This window comes from Physeter macrocephalus, chromosome 10 (genome assembly GCF_002837175.3).
Source record: "Physeter macrocephalus isolate SW-GA chromosome 10, ASM283717v5, whole genome shotgun sequence".
Classification (NCBI taxonomy): domain Eukaryota; kingdom Metazoa; phylum Chordata; class Mammalia; order Artiodactyla; family Physeteridae; genus Physeter; species Physeter macrocephalus.
Genome location: NC_041223.1, coordinates 15,467,405 through 15,489,097, shown reverse-complemented (window position 1 = coordinate 15,489,097; position 21,693 = coordinate 15,467,405). Strand labels below are relative to the sequence as shown.

General features: G+C 39.9%; 1 protein-coding gene across 2 annotated transcripts in view; it reads left to right on the top strand.

Annotated features, from left to right (window-relative positions):
- The window catches only part of PLEKHG1 (pleckstrin homology and RhoGEF domain containing G1), a 176,306-nt gene that overhangs the window by 112,808 nt on the left and 41,805 nt on the right, over positions 1-21,693 (top strand). For both annotated transcript variants that reach the window (XM_028494329.2, XM_055087438.1), the window contains exon 4: positions 13,702-13,771. In XM_028494329.2, the coding sequence (XP_028350130.1) occupies positions 13,702-13,771 (70 nt within the window). The remainder of the gene's footprint in view (positions 1-13,701; positions 13,772-21,693) is intronic.

The window sequence follows — 21,693 nt, the reverse complement described above, 5'->3', positions numbered from 1 at the left end:
GAAAGCCTGGGATATGAAAAAGGCCAGGGTTGCAACATCTCTTTTCATTTGACTGAGTAGACTTTGAAAACCAATTTGCATGTTCCAACATAGTGGTTCTCAACCCAGCCTGCACACTGGAATCATCTGGGAAGGATCGTGTGTGTGTGTGTGTGTGTGTGTGTGTGTGTGTGTGTGTGTGTAGGTTTGTTTTTTGTTTTTAATATGATGACTCCTACTCCTAGAAGTTCTAGGTCTAGTGTGGGACCACAGCATCAGGATTTTGTAAAAGGTCCTCAGATGTTTGTAATGTACAGCCATGGTTGAGAAACACTGTCTAGATAAAATAAACACAATAATAAGCAAATAGAGAAAGGGCATTAAAAAATTGAAATAGGGGGAATTCCCTGGCAGTCCAGTGGTTAGGACTCCGCACCCTCACTGCCAAGGTCCTGGGTTTGATCCCTGGCTGGGGAACTAAGATCCCACAGGCCAGGTGGTACAGCCAAAAACCAAAAAATTTGAATTTGGGGAGCTTAGAGTCTGTGTGTCCGTTAGCAACATGCTGGTATTAGAGCCGGCTTCCATTTAGCAGTCGCTGAGGTTAAAAATCCAGGAGCCCCTGAGTGGCTTCTCCACCCAGATCCCACCAATGGCACAGTAACCCGGGAAGAGGAACAAGGCCTAGATGCTGGGAGGCCCTGGCGTAAGCCTTCTGGTGGTTTGGCTGTAAGTTGACTGTAATGACTGCTTATCTAGGGCTTGCTTCTTGCCCGAGGGCATGGAGCGTTATGTGCATTATCACTTTATGCAAGTCTGGGCTTCTCTGACTGCAAACCCCAGGCATCAAGTGGCATGCCTTCCTGCCAGAGTAGAGCCCTGCTTTTCAGGTCTTGGTTTATGGCATAGTCCAGGAAAGGATTTCTACTCCCCGGCGTTTACAGCTTCATGTGTTTCCTAATTTAAAGGAAGATAAGACTGAAGTAGCCTCCGATGTCAACCAAAAGGGACCTTGGTTGCAAAAGCTGGAAGACTGAGAAGATCTTTATATGCCTGAGTTGGTTCTCTCTCTGTTCTCTTTTCTCTTTGGTGTTCTCTGAATGAGGAAGTCAGAGGTGACTAGAATAAACCTGAGTCAGAATGATGGTATATGTGGCATCAGTGTAGTGACACAATTCATGTGACTGTGTTCATGCCTATCCCTTTTGTAGATCACATTTTTATATATCCTGAACATGCATTGTCTCATTTAATCCTCTTAACAGCTCTGAGGTAGGTAAGATGCAAAAATGTATACACATTGATTAGACACAGGAATCGGTGTAGAAAGTCCTTTGCTCAAGGACATAGAGCTAGAAATCCAACCTAGCCTATTTTGGTTTTTTTTGTTTGTTTGTTTGTTTTTTGTGGTACGCGGGCCTCTCACTGTTGTGGCCTCTCGGGCCTCTCACTGTTGTGGCCTCTCTGTTTGCGGAGGGCCTCTCACTGTTGTGGCCTCTCCCGTTGCGGAGCACAGACTCCGGACGCGCAGGCTCAGCGGCCATGGCTCACGGGCCCAGCCGCTCCGCGGCATGTGGGATCTTCCCGGACCGGGGCACGAACACGTGTCCCCTGCATCGGCAGGCGGCTTCTCAACCACTGCGCCACCAGGGAAGCCCAACCTAGCCTATTTTGAACACACCTGGTTTTATCAAATCTCAACTGGTATTCTTAACTATTTTTAATTATTTTCAAGAACATCTTCCTGTTTAACTTTTACAGTTGAATTGTCTGTACTGTTTTGTCCCTATTCACTTTTATTTCCTTTCTCTTAAATCTGGACTCTAAATTTAGAGCTCAAATGTCTTTGCTATTTTATTTGATTAAATAAGAGTATTGATGTGACTTTTTATGTTAACGCCTCTTATGAATCCTCTGTTCTATACCTTACATCAGTTGATTTCAAAGATACAGCTATCTGGCAAATCTATGGTTAAGGCTTGAAATAATTTTAAAGTTTGTTATTAGTTCAGGTCCAGGTTTCTCAACATAATATAATACTATTGTGCCCAACTAAGCAAGATTTAAAACTCTAAAATTAAAGAGGGCAAAAAGAAAATGGGTTTATTTTGGCCTGGAAACTTCAGCTGATTAGATTTTGTTTTTTAGGAAATATTCCCCCAATACAGGAAAGCATAGAGTACTATGATAAACACCCATGGCGCACCCTCACTCTATCAAGGCCTTCCTTTGTGCCATATTTGCTTTAGAAATTCTTTTTTTAAAAATTTATTTATTTATGGCTGCTTTGGGTCTTCGTTGCTGTGCGTGGGCTTTCTCTAGTTGCGGCGAGCAGGGGCTGCTCTTCCTTGTGGTGTGTGGGCTTCTCTTTGCAGCGGCTTCACTTGTTGCGGAGCACAGGCTCTAGGCTCAGCGTGCAGGCTTCAGTAGTTGTGGCACATGGGCTCAGTAGTTGCGGCTCGTGGACTCTAGAGCACAGGCTCAGTAGTTGTGCCACACGGGCTTAGTTGCTGCACATCACGTGAGATCTTCCCGGACCAGGGATCGAACCCATATCCCCTGCATTGGCAGGCGGATTCTTAACCACTGCGCCACCAGGGAAGTCCCTGCTTTAGAAATTCTTGAAAGCATAAAGGCATTACAAATAATGCTGAGTCCCCTGATATACCCCTCCCAATTGCATCCTGCTCTGTGGAGAGTGGCGCAGTGATGTGCTGGTGTACCACTTCTCCAGGGTGAGGACAAGGGAGGGGGAATCTGGGATTTATAGTGTTTGCCAGTTTCTCTGGTGTAAACACACCCATCACTGCAGATTAAAGCTACTAAGAAGACATCACCGAACATGGAATTAGGAAGAGATGTACAGAATTGGCTCAGAAAAGCCAGTACAGTCTGGCTCAAAATACCACTATAACTATAACTGCTATCCAAGACTTGGTGTTTCCCAAGTATGATCCCAAGTACTTATTTAAAATACAGAGCTTCCCTGATGGCGCAGTGGCTAAGAATCCACCTGCCAATGCAGGGGACACAGGTTTGATCCCTGGTCCGGGAAGATCCCACATGCTGTGGAGCAACTAAGCCCATGAGCCACAACTACTGAGCCTGCGCTCTAGAGCCCGTGAGCCACAACTACTGAGCCCACGTGCCACAGCTACTGAAGCCCGCACACCTAGAGCCCGTGTTCCACAACAAGAGAAGCCACCGCAATGAGAAGCCCCCACACCGCAAGAAAGAGTAGCCCCTGCTCGCTGCAACTAGAGAAAGCCTGCACACAGCAATGAAGACCCAGCGCAGCCAAAAATAAATAAATAAATATTAAAAAAAATAAAATACATAGCATGCTTTAACTTATTTCAAACATGGCATAAATCGTGTCAACCTTTTAGAAGTTTTTTTCACTCAACGTTGCTTTTGAGATTTTATAGCTCTACTTTGCTTATTTTAACTGTGATATAATATTCCATTGGGGGATACATTACCTTGCATTTTGCCAATTGCAGTTAAGACTAAGCCTCTTTTCTTGTTTTTTTGGCCACTTTGATTTCTTCTGTGAATATCTGGTTTATACCCATTGATCATTTTTCTGTCAGGATGTTTCTTTTTCTTTTTTTTTAAAATACCTATACCTATTTATTTATTTGGTTGCACTTAGTTGAGGCAGGTGGGCTCCTTAGTTGTGGCATGCGAACCCTTAGTTGCGGCATGCATGTGGGATCTAGTTCCCTGACTAGGGACAGAACCCAGGCCCCCTGCATTGGGAGTGAGGAGTCTTAATCACTGCGCCACCAGGGAAGTCCCAGGATGTTTCTTTTTCTTAGGGTTGTATAGGAGTTCTGGATGAATTCTCCCTGGAGATCGTTGTGGATTATGTGAGTTGTAATCCTCCCTTAGTATGAGACTTGTCTTTTAACTTTAATTATGGTTGCTTTGAAAATAAGTTGTAAAATTCATAAGTTTGACTACTCTAAGTAAATATAATATTTATAGTATGTGGATTTTGTGTTTGTTTAAAAAATTATCTCCTACTCTCAGCTCATAAATATACTCTATAATTTTCCTAAAAGTCTTAAAATTTGGCTTTTCACTTATGTCCTTAATCTAACGAAAACTGATGGAAGTATGGTTTGTGGTAGGAAATCCAAATCCTTATTTTCATATGGCTAGCTGATGGTCCCATCACCGTAAGCTGAAAAGTATATCTTTTCTATGCCGATTTGTAGTTCCACATTCCTCCTAGGTGAAGTTTATGTGTATGTATGGTCCTGTTTCTGGGCTCTGTGTTTTGTTTTGTTGGTCCCCTTGTCCATCTTTACTCTGTACCACATTGTCTTAATTATTAAATCCACATTGCTCTTCTTCAACAATGGCTTAGCATTTCTTAACTCTTTGCACTGCCAAGTGATTTTTTTTTTTTTGCATTAGTTTGTCAAGTTCCATGAAAAACTCTGTTGGGACTTTTATTGGAATTCGATTTAATTTTTAGATTAATTTTGGCAGAATTGACATCTTCACAATATTGTCATCCTATCTGTAAAAATATCTCATCAATCAAGCTTTTCTAAAATGCCCTATAATAATGTTTTATAGTTTCTCCATCACATTCATACATGTGACTTTAAAAAATTAATTCTTTTTGATGTTATTTTTGACTAGAGTAATTCTTCTATTTTTAAATTAGCCATTATTGTCATGTAGGAATGCTTTTAATTTTTATATGTTGATACTATATCCAACTAACTTTCTAAACTGTCCCATCAGTTCTAATAATGGTTTATAGATCCTTTTTGATTTTCTGTGTAGACAGTAGTGTCTGAAAATAAGGAAAATTTTTTGTCTTCCTTTACAGTTCTTCTATCCTTTGTTTTTTTCTTGTCTTACTGCTTTGGGTAAGTCTTTCCATACAATGTTGATTAGATGTTGGCATTCTTATCTTTTTTCTGACATTAGCAGGAATGCTTTAACTGTTTACCATTAAGTATGATGTTTGTTCCAAGACTTAGACACTTCTTTCTATTTTGCTAAGATTTTAGTGTGAATGAAAATTGAATTTTATTGAATACATAATCATCCTGTAAGAAAATTAGCATATGATTTTTCTCCTATTCATAATGTGGCAAATTATATTAATAGGCCTTCTGATTTGAATCATATATACAATACTAGACTAAACCCTACCTGGCCACGATGTTTCATGTATTTATGCATAATGAGTTTGATTTGTATTTTTTTAAGAACTTTTTCATGTATGTTCATAAATGACAGTAGTGTATAATTTCTTTCCTTGTACTGTCTTTTTTAAAAGTTACTTTTCTTATTTTAATGTTATCTTTTTTTAAAATTAAATTTATTTATTTATTTATTTTTGGCTGCGTTGGGTCTTCGTTGCTGCATGCAGGCTTTCTCTAGTTGCATTGAGCGGGGGCTACTCTTTGTTGAGGTGCGCAGGCTTCTCATCGCGGTGGCTTCTCTTGTTGCGGAGCATGGGCTCTAGGCACACGGGCTTCAGTAGCTGTGGCACACGGGCTCAGTAGTTGTGGCTCATGGGCTCTAGAGCACACACTCAGTAGTTGTGGCGCACGGGCTTAGTTGCTCCGCAGCATGTGGGATCTTCCCGTACCAGGGCTCGAACCCGTGTTCCCTGCATTGGCAGGCGGATTCTTAACCACTGCACCGCTAAGGAAGTCCCCCTTGTACAGTTTTGGCATATTACTAGATTCAAATTGTTATTTCACAAAATCTTCCAACATGAACTGTTTTGGAATACAGTTGAGATTTCATTTTTGCTTTCTTTTTTATAGCCAGATCTTTCTCTCATAATCCCTTTAACAGCCTGGAAATTTAAGACTCTGGTTTGGGTGTCTGGAAAAAATTCCCAAACGGTCAGGAGACAAGCATTGTCCAAGAAACCACTTTCCCCATTTTAACTTGCCCCTAAGCTCCCAAAACTTGGTGTGTTTTTTAACTGCATATGAAAGAAGAGATGTCAGTTGTTTTTACACAGCATCCCTCTCTTGGAATACAGAAGAGTTATCTAAACTGTAATTTGAATCTTTCTTTAATGATGAAGAGTGAGGAAGCAGAGACCATTCCTCCATACTGGAATTCTATTTTTAAATTATTTTTTAGCAAGTTAAAATCATAAGCTCTCTTCCTTCCTTAAAAGATGAGAGTAAAATTTTCCTTTTTCCTTCAACCCTTTCTCTTTATTCAGTATACCTATGTTGAGTCACTGCTGTGTTTAAAACACTGGGCTAAGTCTAGCAGTATAAAGATGAATGACATCATTGTGTAGCAGAGGCAACAAGTCATATAATCAAGGAATGAACAAAATGCTTCGAGAACGCTGAGGAACAAGCAATTAATTTTGTCTGAGGGGCTAGTAAAAGCATCACAGAGCAAGTAACTTCTGTCTTAAGACAAAAACATTATTTGGGCCATGCTTTTTTTCTCCTTTGAAATGTAATTTAGAAAGCAAATCATGGGATACATACAACAATAAGGCAGGGAAAGGTGGGGGCAGTTATCTTTTCTTTTAATGCCTTTTCACACCACCAAAATGTCTTCAACTACTGCACAATGGTAGAAATATATTTTTACCTGCAGGCTTTCTTCTTGTAGACTTTTCAAGACCAGTGCTAATGTATCAGTGAAATTAATGGAGCATTTGGTACTGTTAACCTCACCCCATTTTCTATTCCCTCATGCATGTGTGCCTTTGTGGATGCAAACAAGTTAAAATGCCAGCTGACCTAGTTGGGTGGGTGGGAAAAGGAAGTGGTGCTTAGGGTCTATTGCACACTGGAAGGGGAGAGGCCCTTTTCCCGAATCTTGCTCAGTGTAAGGCGATAGAATCTTCAAGATCGTATTACAATTCCTGACTTCAAGTCCACATCAGTGGTCAGAGAAAGTCTTACCTGGAATATGTTCTGTAAAAGAGAATTGTGTTTCCTCTAACTGCCCATCCAAACAAGGGACTTGAACTCAAGTAAGAAATCTTATTTTCTTTTTCATAATCCGACTCAAAAAGGAGGAAATATTTGCAACAGTTGCTCTGGGAAAAGGGAAAATACCCCAAACCTGAAGGTAGAATGACTCTAATTTTAGCTTTGAGTACAAAATACAATCTATGAGTCACTCCTTCCTGCTACTGTACTTGTAAAGTTGTTCATTAGTTACACTGATGCAGTGAGAAACCTAGTCCCCACCCCGTTAGGCTGTAACTCTAGAATGACAGTCTGTTTCTGGTCTTTATGGAGTCCCTGATCTCCCACATTTCATGGCCCCATCTGAGTTCCCATAGTACACGATGTATTGTTTTATGTTTAGTCATCTTCCGTATCTCCCACACTCCCCGTTGTTCACCAAACACCAGCCAGTGGCTTCCTTTCTACACCTCACATAAGAACACACCATGTTCATTCCGTCCTTAGACTCACTATCAATTTCTTAAAACGACTTTCTCTTCCAACCTTCCCCAAACTCAGATATCACCTCCTCAGAGAACATTCCATGACTGCCCCAATGCTCCTCCACCACCGCCCAGCCTCAGTTGCTCTCTACCACATTGTCCTCTTTATTTCCTTCATAACATAGTACAATATCATATTCTGTTGGGTTTCTCTTGTTTTTCAGTAAAACCAATACTTTACTGTTTTTTCACATAAACATTCTTCAGCAATCTTGTACTATGGTGTGTAAGTTTCTATTGGTAAAAGAATGAAATCTCATTTAGTTTCTTTTTTTTAAATTTTATGTTATTATAATAAGAGCACTTAACATGAGATCTACCCTCTTAAATTTTTAAGTGTTCAATACGTTATTGTTAACTTAGCTACGACGTGGTACAGCAGGTTCAATCTGTTTAGCTGAAACTTTATGCCTCTTAATTAGCAACTCCTTCATTTACTCTTACCCCCAACCCCTGCTAACCACCATTCTACTGTCTGATTCTATGAGTGTGACTGTTTTAGATTTCTCACATAAGTGGAATCATGTACGATTTGTCCTTCTGTGACTGGTTTATTTCACTTAGCATAATGTCAAGTTTCTTCCATGTTGTTACAGAATTTCTTCTCTTTTAAGGCTAAATAATATTTCATTGTATATATATATATATATATATATATATATATATATATACCACATTTTCTTTATTTATCCATCTTTATCCATTCACGGACATTTAGGTTATATCCACATTTTAGCTATTGTGAATACTTCTGCAATGAACATGGTAGTGCTGATATCTCTTCAAGATTTTGATTTCAATTTTTGTAGATAAATACCCCAAAGTTGTATTGCTGGATCATATGGTAGTTCTACTTTTAATTTTTTGGAGAACCTCCATACTGCTTTCCATAGTGGCTGCACCATTTTGCATTCCTATCAACAGTGTACAAGAGTTCCAATTCCTCACATCCTTGCCAACATATGTTGTCTTTTGTTTGATATTGTGTTGTTTATTTCTTTAGTTATTAACACTTATCACTCCTGATCAGAACATAAGCACCATAGGACAGAGCCTTTGTCCATGTTCTTTACCCCATCACCTCAGTGCCTATAGCAGTGCCTGACACACAAGGCTTTCAGTAATTACTATGTTGAATGGAGAGCAAACAGGGTGGTTGGCCAACTGTATCAGGATGATTGCTCTGATGACAGAGCTTGAAAGAAAACCAACTACTTCCTCCTCACTGTTTCCATTATTTTAGAAAAGGGTTGTAAAGGAAAGCGGGCCAAGTGATTCACACAAGGCCTTCCAGGTAGGCAGTACGAGGTTGAAGACACTGTGATGCAGAGTCTAGCCCTCAGCTTTCTTGAGTCAATCAGGAAACAAATCTTTCAATAGATGTGTTTATCATAGAGTGTGGGACTGGGATTCAAAAGCCCTGATACTAACCCCAGCTATGCCATTAATTATTAGCTGTATGACCTAAGGTAAGCCACCTCCCTTGTATGAGTCATGGTTTTCTCACCTTAAAATTAAGGGGTAGGACTGGAAGGTATCTGAGCTCCCTCCCAGCTCTGGTTGTTGAACAATGAAGGCCATTCATTTATAGGTGAGCCATACTAGAGCCTGGGTGGGTCCACTGAGACACTTCCTCCTACCAGGAGATTCAATCTGGAGATGAAATTAAAGCTCAAAGGGTAGCTTGATGAGTGTAACATTGAGAACACAGGGAGTTAAATATTGTCAAGGAGTATTTCTATTAAGCCTTGAGAAGTAACATGATGGATTCTGCTCAAAATTCTTCTGTGCTCAGAAGGAGGATTTATATTGAAAGACCTGGATACAAAACCTATATCCAGGGCACTCCATCCTCCAGTAATGGAAAACACTGGTCCAGATATGTTGCTTCCTTGGCTGTTCTTTTTCTTTGATCTTTTCTCTTACTTCATCCAGTATTTAGATCCTAATGATTAGATTTCAACTGTCTTTAATTTAATCACACCCATCTTTCTATAAAAGATATTGATACAAATATCAGAACTATATTTAAACAAAACAAAAATCTTACAGATGGTATGTTTTTATAGGAATATTAGGAAAGAATGTTTGAAATTGGGACTATTTTGAAATCATGCATTGGTAAAGTTCCTTTCAGAGTACAAGATAGATGCATCAGTGGATTTTAATGTAACAGGATATAGTATATAATGGTTTCAGACTCCAACAAACCTCTAAGAAACTACCATTTGTTGAGTTTCAGTGTCTTATCAAAGAAAGATATACATACTCACCTAAAAGGCTATTAAAATACTCCTCCCTTTTCCGATGACATATTTGTGTGAGGCTGTTGAACGCAGAGCAGATATGAGCATCCATCTCTGTTCTGTTAAGGGAGATATTCGAGATTTGCAAAAATGTAAAACAGTGCTGCTCTTCTCATTAAATTTTGTTTTGTTTTATAAAATCTAATTATTTTTCACAAAAAGTTATTTGTGTTAACATGTACGAAATTAATAATTTATAATGAAATGAATTGATCTTTTAAAAATTATATAGCAGTCTTAATTTCTAATGTGTTGATATAATCCACATAAAGAATTTTAAAGAGGTAAATAGGTCTTGACCCCAAAAAGTTTGAGAACCACTGCCTTGAGTAAGGAGCACCCTATGCAAAGCTCCACTTCTGTGCAGAGTTTATGGTTGGCATTGTGGTGTCTCACCTTCAAACAGGAAAGGATAAATGAAGATTCTCAGGTATTTGAGGAGAACCTCTAACAAGAACAACAGAAGCCCAGATGATCAGAGGAAAGGTACTTGAGCGAAAAGCACAGAGCAGGAAAGATAAGTCCAAAATCCTCATCATCAACATCACCATCTCCTTGGAAATAAGAGATTTTCGCACCCATAAAATAAGAATAGAAACATAAGAAGCATCCAAAGAGCATGTAAACACACACACACACACACACACACACACACACATTGAAATTAAAAGTCAGATAGTAGAAATGAAAAAATTCAGTAGAAGGGATAGAAAATAAAGATGAAGTCTCTCAGAAAACAGAACGATAAGCAAGGAGATGGAAAATAGGAGAGGAAGAATGAGAAAGATTAAAGTATCTAATCTAATGGAGGGGAGGGAGTATTAAAGCCATAATTCAAGAACAGAGTTTCCCTAACTTTTTGGTCCCAGGATCTGTACATGCTTAAAAATTACTAAGTGCCCCAAAAGCTTTTTTGTTTATGATTTATGATGTTTCATTTACCATGACAGAAATTAAAACTGAGAAACTCTTAAGATATCAATGGGGACTTCCCTGGTGGCGCAGTGGTTGAGAATCCGCCTGCCAATGCAGGGGACATGGGTTCAAGGCCTGGTCCGGGAAGATCCCACATGCCACGGAGAAACTAAGCCCGTGCGCCACAACTACTGAGCCTGTGCTCTAGAGCCCACGAGCCACAACTACTGAGCCCGTGTGCCACAACTACTGAAACCCACGTACCTAGAGCCTGTGCTCTGCAGCAAGAGAAGCCACCACAATGAAAAGCCCGCACACCGCAACGAAGAGTAGCCCCTGCTCACGACAACTAGAGAAAGCCCGTGGGCAGCAGCGAAGACCCAACACAGCCAAAAATAAATAAATAAATTTACCTTAAAAGAAAAAGATATCAATGTATTCAATAATAATAATAAATCCACAAATTTCTAGAAAAATTTACTACTCTTCCCACTAACATTTTTGTGTGTGTTGGAATTGTTTTACATTTTTACAAATCTCTTTACTGTTTGACTTACTAGAAGACAGCTGGATTCTCATATCTGCTACTACTTTCCATCTGTGATATCACAGGTCACGTGGCCTCTGGAAAGGCCAGTGTACTCTCACAAGAGAATGAAAGTAAAAAATCTAACCGTGTCAAAGTATTTTTATAAAAATATTGACCTGGCCTTCCCTGGTGGCGCAGTGGTTGAGAATCTGCCTGCTGATGCAGGGGACACGGGTTCGTGCCCCGGTCCGGGAGGATCCCACATGCCGTGGAGCAGCTGGGCCCGTGAGCCATGGCCGCTGAGCCTGCGCGTCCAGAGCCTGTGCTCCGCAACGGGAGAGGCCACAACAGTGAGAGGCCCGCATACCACACACACACTGTATATATATATATATATATATATATATATATATATATATATATATATATATTTTGACCTTACAGACTTCCTGAAGGGATCTCAAGAACCCAGGGGTCATTTTGAGAACTGATACTCAAGAACATTTCCCAGATATTCAAATTGGCTCTGTGCATGAAAAAACCCACCTCAACACCAACCATCACAGCATTTCAGAACCATATTAACAAACAGAAAACGCCAAAAACCTCCAGAATTGATAAACAGGTCACATGGAACCTGGATTGCGGATCAGAATGATATTGGACTTCTCAATAGCATAGCTCCCTGAAAACTGAGGGAAAATAACTTCCAACCAAGAATTCTATATCCATCGATATTATCAGCCAAGTGTGAAGGGAGAACATTTTGAAACAGGAAGAGTCTCAGAAAATGTACTGCCTGTCACCCCTACTGGAGTAGTAGAATCTCCCAAAGGAGACAAAATGGCTTAAATGGTATCTAAGAAACAAGGCATCCAACATGAGAGCTAGGGAAGGACACCATCAGGATGGTGTTGAAGAGAGGACCCAGCAGGCCTGGAGAGCACCTGTCCAGGTGGGAGTGGAAGGACAGACAGCTCTAGGAGGGAGGTCACCAAGAAAGAACACAGCCCATAGATTATCTGATGTTTGAACTCGGTGAGACAGGGTTATACTTCTGGTGCAAAGTTGGAAGGTAAATTAGTGCAGTGTATTTTGAAAACAAAGCAAAAAAAAAAAAAAGCATTTTAACTCCAGGGAAAACATGGTTGTACAAGAAAGGAAATGTAGTTATGGTGCATTCCGAGGCTGAGCTGAGAATAATATTTACATAGTCTTTAAAGTGTAAACTCTGGGGCCTTCCCTGGTGGCGCAGTGGTTAAGACTCCACGCTCCCAATGCAGGGGGCCCAGGTTCGATCCCTGGTCAGGGAACTAGATCCCCCATGCATGCCGCAACCAGGAGTTCACATGCCACAACCAAGGAGCCCACTGGCCTCAACTAAAGAGCACGCCTGCTGCAACCAAGACCCGGTGCAATCAAATAAATAAAATAAATATTTTTTAAAAAAGTGTAAACTCTGACTTTTAATCTAATTAAATTTCATAACAGAGCTTGTTCAAAAGATGGGAGGAAAAGAAGCTGGGGAAATTATGGAGTAAATATCTAAAACTGAAAAAGAATGAAAATGCATTACCAGCATGTTTGGAAACGGGTACATACAGCAGAAACAGCTAGGAGTTGAAAGTGTTTCTGGGGAGTGGCAGTCGAGAATGGGAAACAAAAAGCAAGACAGTGTAGAACTATTTTTATCATGATTCCTGTAGAAATGTTTAACCTTTTAGTAAATATGTAATACACAGCTAATTAAAATAAACACTTAACATATCAACGTACATATCAATCCAAGTTATATGGAGTGCAATTTGGAAATGTGTTAACATTTAAACTGAGAATGCCCAATGACCCAGCAATCCCATTTATAGAATTGTATCCAGCCATGGGAGATCAGTTAAATTAACGATGCTACGTCCACACGATGAAATATTATGCAGTTAGTTACTTAAAATAATCATTAAAAATAATATAGATTTTCATCTGAAGAAAGAGATTTCCTCCCCTGGCATATCTTTCCTTTAGAGCAGTATCTCCATGTATAGTTTTATATTTCTCAGTGTGATTTTTCACTGAAGGTCTGACTCTTCCAGTGGATTCCAAGCTCCAAGAGACCAGGAACCATATCTCCCTTGGCTCACTGGTGTGTTTGTTCTTAGTGCTTTGCACAGTATCTGGTACCTGGGAAGCTATTGGATGAATGAGTGAGTATGTGTGAGCATGCGTACAGATGTTGACAAACTTCTAGAAGACTGAAACCGTTAGGTAGGGCTTATCTCTGGGTGGGAGAGTTACAGGTCAGACCTGTGTTTACACCCCTGCTCCACCACGACCTTGGGCAAGTCCCTTATCTAAGCCTTGGATATAATGACAAGACGTCCTCAGTTATCCAATTAAATATGATTCCTTGTAAATGCAATATAAGTGTTTAAACTTCTAAGTTATTTTAAATGTCCTCAACTCTCAGACCACAACCTAATACATTCTGGCTTTTATTTTTTTATTAGTGAACTTCTGCAAGACTTGGAAAACTGTGAAAATGATCCTGTGGCCATAGCAGAATGCTTTGTGTCCAAGGTAAGCAGGGTTCATCTCTCTGAGCCAACCAAGACAGAGACAGAGCACACATTGTTTTCATTTTAAGGTTAAAATGACCATTGCGTTCCATATTGGCTGAGGTTCACCACTAATCTTTCTCACTCTGAGGGGTTTTTTTCTCCCCACTAGCTAGGGAAAAAAACAACAACAAACAAACAAAAAACACAGTTCTCAGTAAGTTAGGAAATGCTAATAACTTAGTAGTTGTCCTAGAACTTGTATAGTAGCTAAATGATGTTACATATCTTTCCTAGGAAAAACTTTAAGCTTGGGAAGAGGAGAGTCCAGATTAGAGAAATGTTAGAAAAATAAATACATATACAAACCACTAGACCAGTTACAAAAATCTGTTAGAATATAAATAGTATTTATATATATATGGCACTAGCCTGGTCATTAGGGGGATAAAGAGAGCAGAATTAATCTCCTGCATCTTAAAAATGCACTCTAATTTTCCTACATTTTTCTTAAGTCGCACTGATGGTTTAGAAAAACACAAGGAAAGGATTTGAATTTTAAAGCTTAAACGACAGTTTATATTCTGTACCCAGATGAGAGAGAGAATTCTGAAACTTACAAGGGAATCCTTTACAACAGCGTTCCCCAGCCTTTTTGGCACCAGGAACCCGTTTCATGGAAGACAGTTTTTCCGCGGGGTTTGGAGGAGGGATGTTTCAGGCGGTAGTGGGAGCGATGGGGAGCCGCAGATGAAGCTTCACTCGCTCTCCCGCCGCTCACCTCCTGCTGTGCGGCCGGGTTCCTAACAGGCCGCAGACTGGTACAGCCCTGCAGCCCAGGGATTGGGGACCCCTGCTTGACAACTTTACTTTCTCGACATAATACCTACTGTATATAGAATCTTATGTTTCTCTTAAAAATTCAACAGCTTTTGTTTAGAGAACCTCTAGCAGAAATGGTTTTTGCAGTAAAACTTCATGGGATTTTTGCAGTTATGGTTTCAAATGTACAAAGGTAGAAGCAAAGTTCATGACAGTGCTTTGGGGTCAGCCCAGAGTTAGCACCTCGTTTAGAATCCTGGAGTCCAGTGTGAACTTGGAGATGTCCTCCCAGCCTGGCTGGGCTCCGGGGTTGTTCCACGGGGTCATTTCTGATGATCCAATGGTTTTGAATCCAAACATAACACTATAGGTTCTACTCAAGTGTGGTTCCTTAAAGGCAGTTGATGGGCTTGTATATAAAACACTCCTGACTTTGTGGGTGTGAGGGTTTGTGCCCACACACTTACACACACAATTCTTTTCACAAGCGGCCTGTGTTGTAGTGAATTCTCCTGCAGGGTAGGAATTTGGAAAAGGGAAGGAAAATGGAAGAGGAAGAAATGGGTAAAAGGATATGCTGAGTATATCAAAGAAGCTGTGTTACAATCACCACAGCACATAAACAACATAGAAGCTTTTGGAAACATTGGGGCCTTTACTGGTAACCGTAATCACACGTTGATTAAAGCTGGTCCAGCGTACGCTTAGCTCTGGCCTGATTATTCACATAAAAGTTTGTTGATGTGCCAGGTTGCCAGCTCCCAAATCTGATTTCTCATTGTGATATTGCCAAGTTTAATTAGAAGACCGATTATAGCGCTCTACGCTCTGGTGTGTGAGCCGGGAATCGCGAGGGAGTGTGGGGTCTGGCACAGCCTGCTTCTTACTCAGCACCCTGAAATTTGGAAGATGTTACACTTCTGACACACAGCCAGCTGCTCACCTCTGGGGAGGAATGGAGAATTGCTTTAATTGAGAGGCTGTTAATGAAAGAGGTAAAGCTGGCAGCTGCCGTCTGCTTTGATCTGAGTCACTGGGGCTTCCACAGAGAGTCATCTTTGACCTTGCTTTTGTGGTATGGAGAGGCGACAGCAAGAGGAGAATGCAGTACTTCTTACCTGCCGCTGCCCGTAAAAGAACAACAGGAGCTGTTGTTGTTGAAGCCGTTCTCGCGAGGGATGGGGAAAGCTCTCTCCCAGCTGAGCGTTTCTCCGCTCTTAGGACTCTGGAAACACCTGGAACAGGTTTCCTTGGTTTCCTGCCTTCACCTCCACTCTCATTTCCATCCCTTATCTTGACTGTCAGCCAGGCTGACCCTGGGCGGAATTTAGGAGGGAGATGAAGTTTGTCTTCCGAGACCCAACCTCCCCTTAACCTCCTCCTCTCCCCTGCTGCACGGCCCCCTCCCCACTGGAGCCTTTCTCTCTTCAGTGCCAGGCACCACCACCATTTACTGAAATTATCCTCAAGAAAGTGCTGGTATCAGATATTGGTGTAATTGGAGTGCATTCAAGTCAGTGTCACCTTACCCCTATGCTATTTACATAGTAAGCCTTTCTCATAGTGTCCTGTTAATAGTACTCAGGAATCAATGAGTGAGTGTGTGTGTGTGTGTGTGTGTGTGTGTGTGTGTGTGTGTGAAAAGGAGAGAGGTGGGGTGGGGAGAAATTGACCTTATGGCAGAAGAAACCCTGAAATCATACAGATGTCTATACTCTGGTTATTCATTCAGTAAACATTCAGATGCCCTGTGTGTTCAGTTGGCCAGCCGCGCCTATCATGTTTTGGTTTTTTCATAGTTAAATGTCTCATTTTGACATCATCTCTAATTGCAACTTGAAAGAGTTGAATAACCAGAAGAAAATAGAAGAAAATATCTATTTTTGTATAATTTTTTTTCTATCTTTGCCTTCTTTCTCCCTAAATACTTCTGAAAAGGACTTGTGTGCATATATCCTAAGAAATAGGTGTTTAGGGAATTAACTAACTAGGAGTTATTGACTTTTGTGTAAAGCCATTGTTTGAATTGTCCACAGAGCTTATAAATCTAAGATCCAATATGCATTTGCTTCTATATTAAGAATATGTCACTGATTTAAATCAAAACTGTCTAAGGTAGGAATAGAGCCATGATGTCACAAAATGCACAGAAATTCAGTTGTGCAGAAGCCTTGAGGCTTTATTAGGGTAGGTGTGTGTAGGTCACATAGATGATGTAATTTAAATATGTTTTCATTGAGGCCGTCGTGTTTAAGTTTGGTGTTCCATATGATCCTAAAAGTCCTTAAATTTGAGGAAATCGGCCTGATAATTGTTCAGTCCCAGGCTGAGTGCAGCAGGAGGCAGGAAAGAAGCAAGAAACTGAAAGTGTGTGAGCAAACCCAGGGAAAGGCGCTAGCTTGGTGTTAATTTCCTAGAAGACCTTGGGCAAATCACTTTGCCCTTCTTATCGCTGGAGCCGGGCGGGACACTCCAGTGCCTTCAGGAGCTAAACAGGTGAACACAGTGCATGAATGGGCCCAGGTGGAGGCCAGAGCCATTGAGGTACTTATGTCTCAGGGACAGAAATGTTACCTGAAACTGTAGGCCGAGGGCCAGTGGATCTAATACCTTTTCAGGAGAAGCCAGAAATCAAGATATTTTTATCTTCTTTTTGAATTTGGCAATTAATTTAGATTTTTTTTAAAATACTATGCTTAAAATTTTGGCAGCCTACTAGGTTGGCAAGGCCATGGGGAAACAGACACTCCTGTAATTGTGGGAAAACAAAATAGACCCTGTGGAGGAGAATTTGTCTATATCTAGCCAAATTACATTTGAATTCACCCTTTATTCTAGCAATCCTACTTCCAGAAATCTATTCCAAAGATATAGTGACAGAAACTCAACAAAGGTGATGCTATGCCTTGTAGTACTAATTGTTATAATTTATAAATCTATACAATATATAGAAATAAATATTTTATGTAAGTATAGGTACATATGCATATATAAATATATGTATAGAAATATATAATATATGGAAAGAACCCAAATGTCCACAAAACAAAAAGCTGGTTGAATAAACTATGGTATATCCACATACTAGAATAGTACAAAGCAGTAAAAGCAAGTAAAGAATATCTCTGTATGCTACTAGAAAGGGGATGGGGTGGGGAGTGCAGCACTGTTGTTCTCAGAGTGTGGTCTCTGGACCAGCAGCAACAGCATCATACAGGAGCTTGTTAGAAAGCAAATTCTTGGGCCCCACCCAAACCTACTAAAGCAGAAACTCTGGGGGTGCAGCCCAGTAATCTGTGTTTTACTAAGCCCTGGAGGTAATTCTAATACTCAAGTTTGAGAATCACTGGCATAGCTTGTTTTTATTTATTCAGAAATAGGGGAGGTTATACTTATACTTAAATGTATATGTTTAAAAAAAAAATAAAAAAGGATAAACTGTAAGATTAAAAGTTGGTTCCTGATGGGGAAGGGAGGGAATAGTCTAGAATGGGAAAGATTAGAAGCCAGACTTCTTTAAATGTACATTTCCTTGGAGAGTTGACTTTGAAACCATATATCTATTTTACATAGTTATAAACCAAAGTTAAAGTTTAAAACAGTCTTCAAAGCACAGGGAGATCAGCTGGGTACTTTGTGACCACCTAGAGGGGTGGGATAGGGAGGGTGGGAGGGAGACACAAGAGTGAAGAGATATGGGAACATATGTATATGTATAGCTGATTCACTTTGTTATAAAGCAGAAACTAACACACCATTGTAAAGCAATTATACTCCAATAAAGATGTTAAAAAAAATAAAATAAAAAATAAAAATAAAATAAATTTTAAAATTTTTTTTAAAAATTGAAAGCAAAATGAAACGAGTCTACTGTGTTTTACTAAGCCCTGGAGGTAATTCTAATACTCAAGTTTGAGAATCACTGGCATAGCTTGTTTTTATTTATTCAGAAATAGGGGAGGTTATACTTATATTTAAATGTGTATGTTTAAAAAAAAAATAAAAAAGGATAAACTGTGAGATTAAAAGTTGGTTCCTGATGGGGAAGGGAGGGAATAGTCTAGAATGGGAAAGATTAGAAGCCAGACTTCTTTAAATGTACATTTCCTTGGAGAGTTGACTTTGAAACCATATATCTATTTTACATAGTTATAAACCAAAGTTAAAGTTTAAAACAGTCTTCAAAGCACAGGGAGATCAGCTGGGTACTTTGTGACCACCTAGAGGGGTGGGATAGGGAGGGTGGGAGGGAGACACAAGAGTGAAGAGATATGGGAACATATGTATATGTATAGCTGATTCACTTTGTTATAAAGCAGAAACTAACACACCATTGTAAAGCAATTATACTCCAATAAAGATGTTAAAAAAAATAAAATAAAAAATAAAAATAAAATAAATTTTAAAATTTTTTTTAAAAATTGAAAGCAAAATGAAACGAGTCTAATTGCATATCCAGTTTGTGGCATGACCACACAGAGGAAATTCCAGTCAATTGAAAAATATGCTATGGACAAAATACAACAAATACATCCTTAACTGTTTTCAGTAATGATATCATATATAATGGTGTTGGTATTGTTATTCTGGAATTATTATGTATATTGTGGGATAAAGCAAATGAATATTTACATTTGTGTCACTGAGAACTGGAATTGGCAAGAGAAAGAAAATACAGAATAAGAATGAGGCTAATTAAAAACACTGTAGTCAGGTTTCCCTGGTGGCGCAGTGGTTGAGGGTCCGCCTGCCGATGCAGGGGACACGGGTTCGTGGCCCGGTCCGGGAAGATCCCACGTGCCGCGGAGCAGCTGGGCCCGTGAGCCGTGGCCGCTGAGCCTGCGCGTCCGGAGTCTGTGCTCCGCAACGGGAGAGGCCACAGCAGTGAGAGGCCTGCGTACCACAAAAAAAAAAACAAAAACAAAAAAACCCACTGTAGTCCTGAATCTGAATTATAAGAATTAATATGAACTGAGCATTTATTTTAGCTTTAAAAAAACACCATATTCCTAGCTTTGTCCACTGAAAAGGCCTAGGAATAATAATTAACCTAGTAGCAGGAGCATCCCTAAAACTCAGATTGTGGTTTCCACATACTACTTCCTACCTAAAGGAATCAGGGCTCTGCGAAGAATGAGTGTAGGGAAGTAAATATACAAGACGGTCTGGAACATCTTGTCACATCAGAAAACAAGGAAGCTACTGGAGGCTGTAGGTCACGAATACTCAAGAAGAGAAGAGGCTCCTCCTGGGCAAAGATGGGATCATTTGAGCATCAGTAAAGATAACTAACTGAAAACAACTGAAAATCATGAAATGTTTATATTCATGAAATCACAGTGATATATATATTTATGTATATGTGTGTATATATATATATATATATATATACACATATATATATATATTTTAAAAAAACCCAAGCCCTTTGTAGGATGTTAGAGAACCGATGCATTATTTTGAAAATCAAGGAAAAGAATCAAGCATTTATCCTGCCTTTCCCTTACAAACCACAAACTGCAGGGTAACCAGTCTAAGGTAGTTCCTTTTTTGGAAAGATTTTGGCTAATAAATGAAGACAGAATAGTAGAATAGAAATATCACCATGTTGTAACCCCCCATGAATTAACAGATCTAGGCAATAATTACCCATGGTTATTTTTTTTATAAATTTATTTTATTTATTTATTTTTGGCTGCGTTGGGTCTTCGTTGCTGCACACAGGCTTTCTCTAGCTGCGGCGAGCGGGGGCCACTCTTCGTTGTGGCACGCGGGCTTCTCATTGTGGTGGCTTCTCATTGCAGAGTATGGGCTCTAGGTGCGCAGGCTCAGTAGTTATGGTGCCCGGGCTTAGTTGCTCTGCAGTGTGTGGGACCCACCAGGACCAGGGTTCGAACCCATGTCCCCTGCATTGGCAGGCGGTCTCTTAACCACTGCACCATCAGGGAAGCCCACCAATGGTTATTAACATCACAGAAAGAGAGAACCAGACATCATATGCCTCCCGATTTAAGTATAGTCTAACCTATGATGTACTCGGGCCAAATTATGAAACCTAAATCTGATCAAACCTCTCCTAAACCACAAAGAGTGTGGAGGACACAGTAAAGGAAGCCATAGGGATGTGATCAGCAAAACTGAGACTGTGGGAGACTCTGCAGGACAAACCATCTGGTTTTTCTTCAACTTAATTGCAAGGGGAAAATAAGAGGGGGGATTTATAGATTAGAAGGGACTTAAGAGATATCAACAAGATCAAGTTGCTGTGTGTGGGTGTTATTTGGATTCCAAAGCAAACAGCAAACTATAATTTTAAAAAAAGAAAATAGGAATACTGATGACAAACCCTCATGATAGTATGGAATTATTACTTTATTTTACATTTTATTGAAGTATAGTTGATTTGTAATGTTGTGTTTAATTTCTGCTGTACAGCAAAGTGACTCAGTTCTACATATATCTGTTCTTTTCATATTCTTTTCCATTATGGTTTATCACAGGATATTGAATATTTAGTTCCCTGTGCTATACAGCAGGACCTTTTTGTTTATCCTATATGTAATAGTTTGCATCTGCTAATCCAAACCTCCCATTCCTTCCCATGGAATTATGTAAATATGATAATAGCATTGCAGTGATGCTTCTTTTTAAAAGTCCTCCTATTAAAGATATATACTTTTTTTTAACATCTTTATTGGAGTATAATTGCTTTACAATGATGTGTTAGTTTCTGCTGTATAACAAAGTGAATCGGCTATCCATATACATATGTCCCCATATCTCCTCCCTCTTGTGTCTCCCTCCCACCCTCCCTATCCCACCCCTCTAGGTGGTCACAAAGCACCGAGCTGCTCTCCCTGTGCTATGCGGCTGCTTCCCACTAGCTATCTATTTTACGTTTGGTAGTGTATATATGTCCATGCCACTCTCTCACTTCATCCCAGCTTACCCTTCCCCCTCCCCGTGTCCTCAAGTCCATTCTCTCGTTATTCTGCGTCTTGATTCCAGTCCTGCCCCTAGGTTCTTCATGACCTCTTTTTTTTTTTTTTTTTTGTATAAGTGAAACAATATTATGTCTAGAATTTGTTGATGAGGGAACCTGGAATATGATCATAGCAAAAG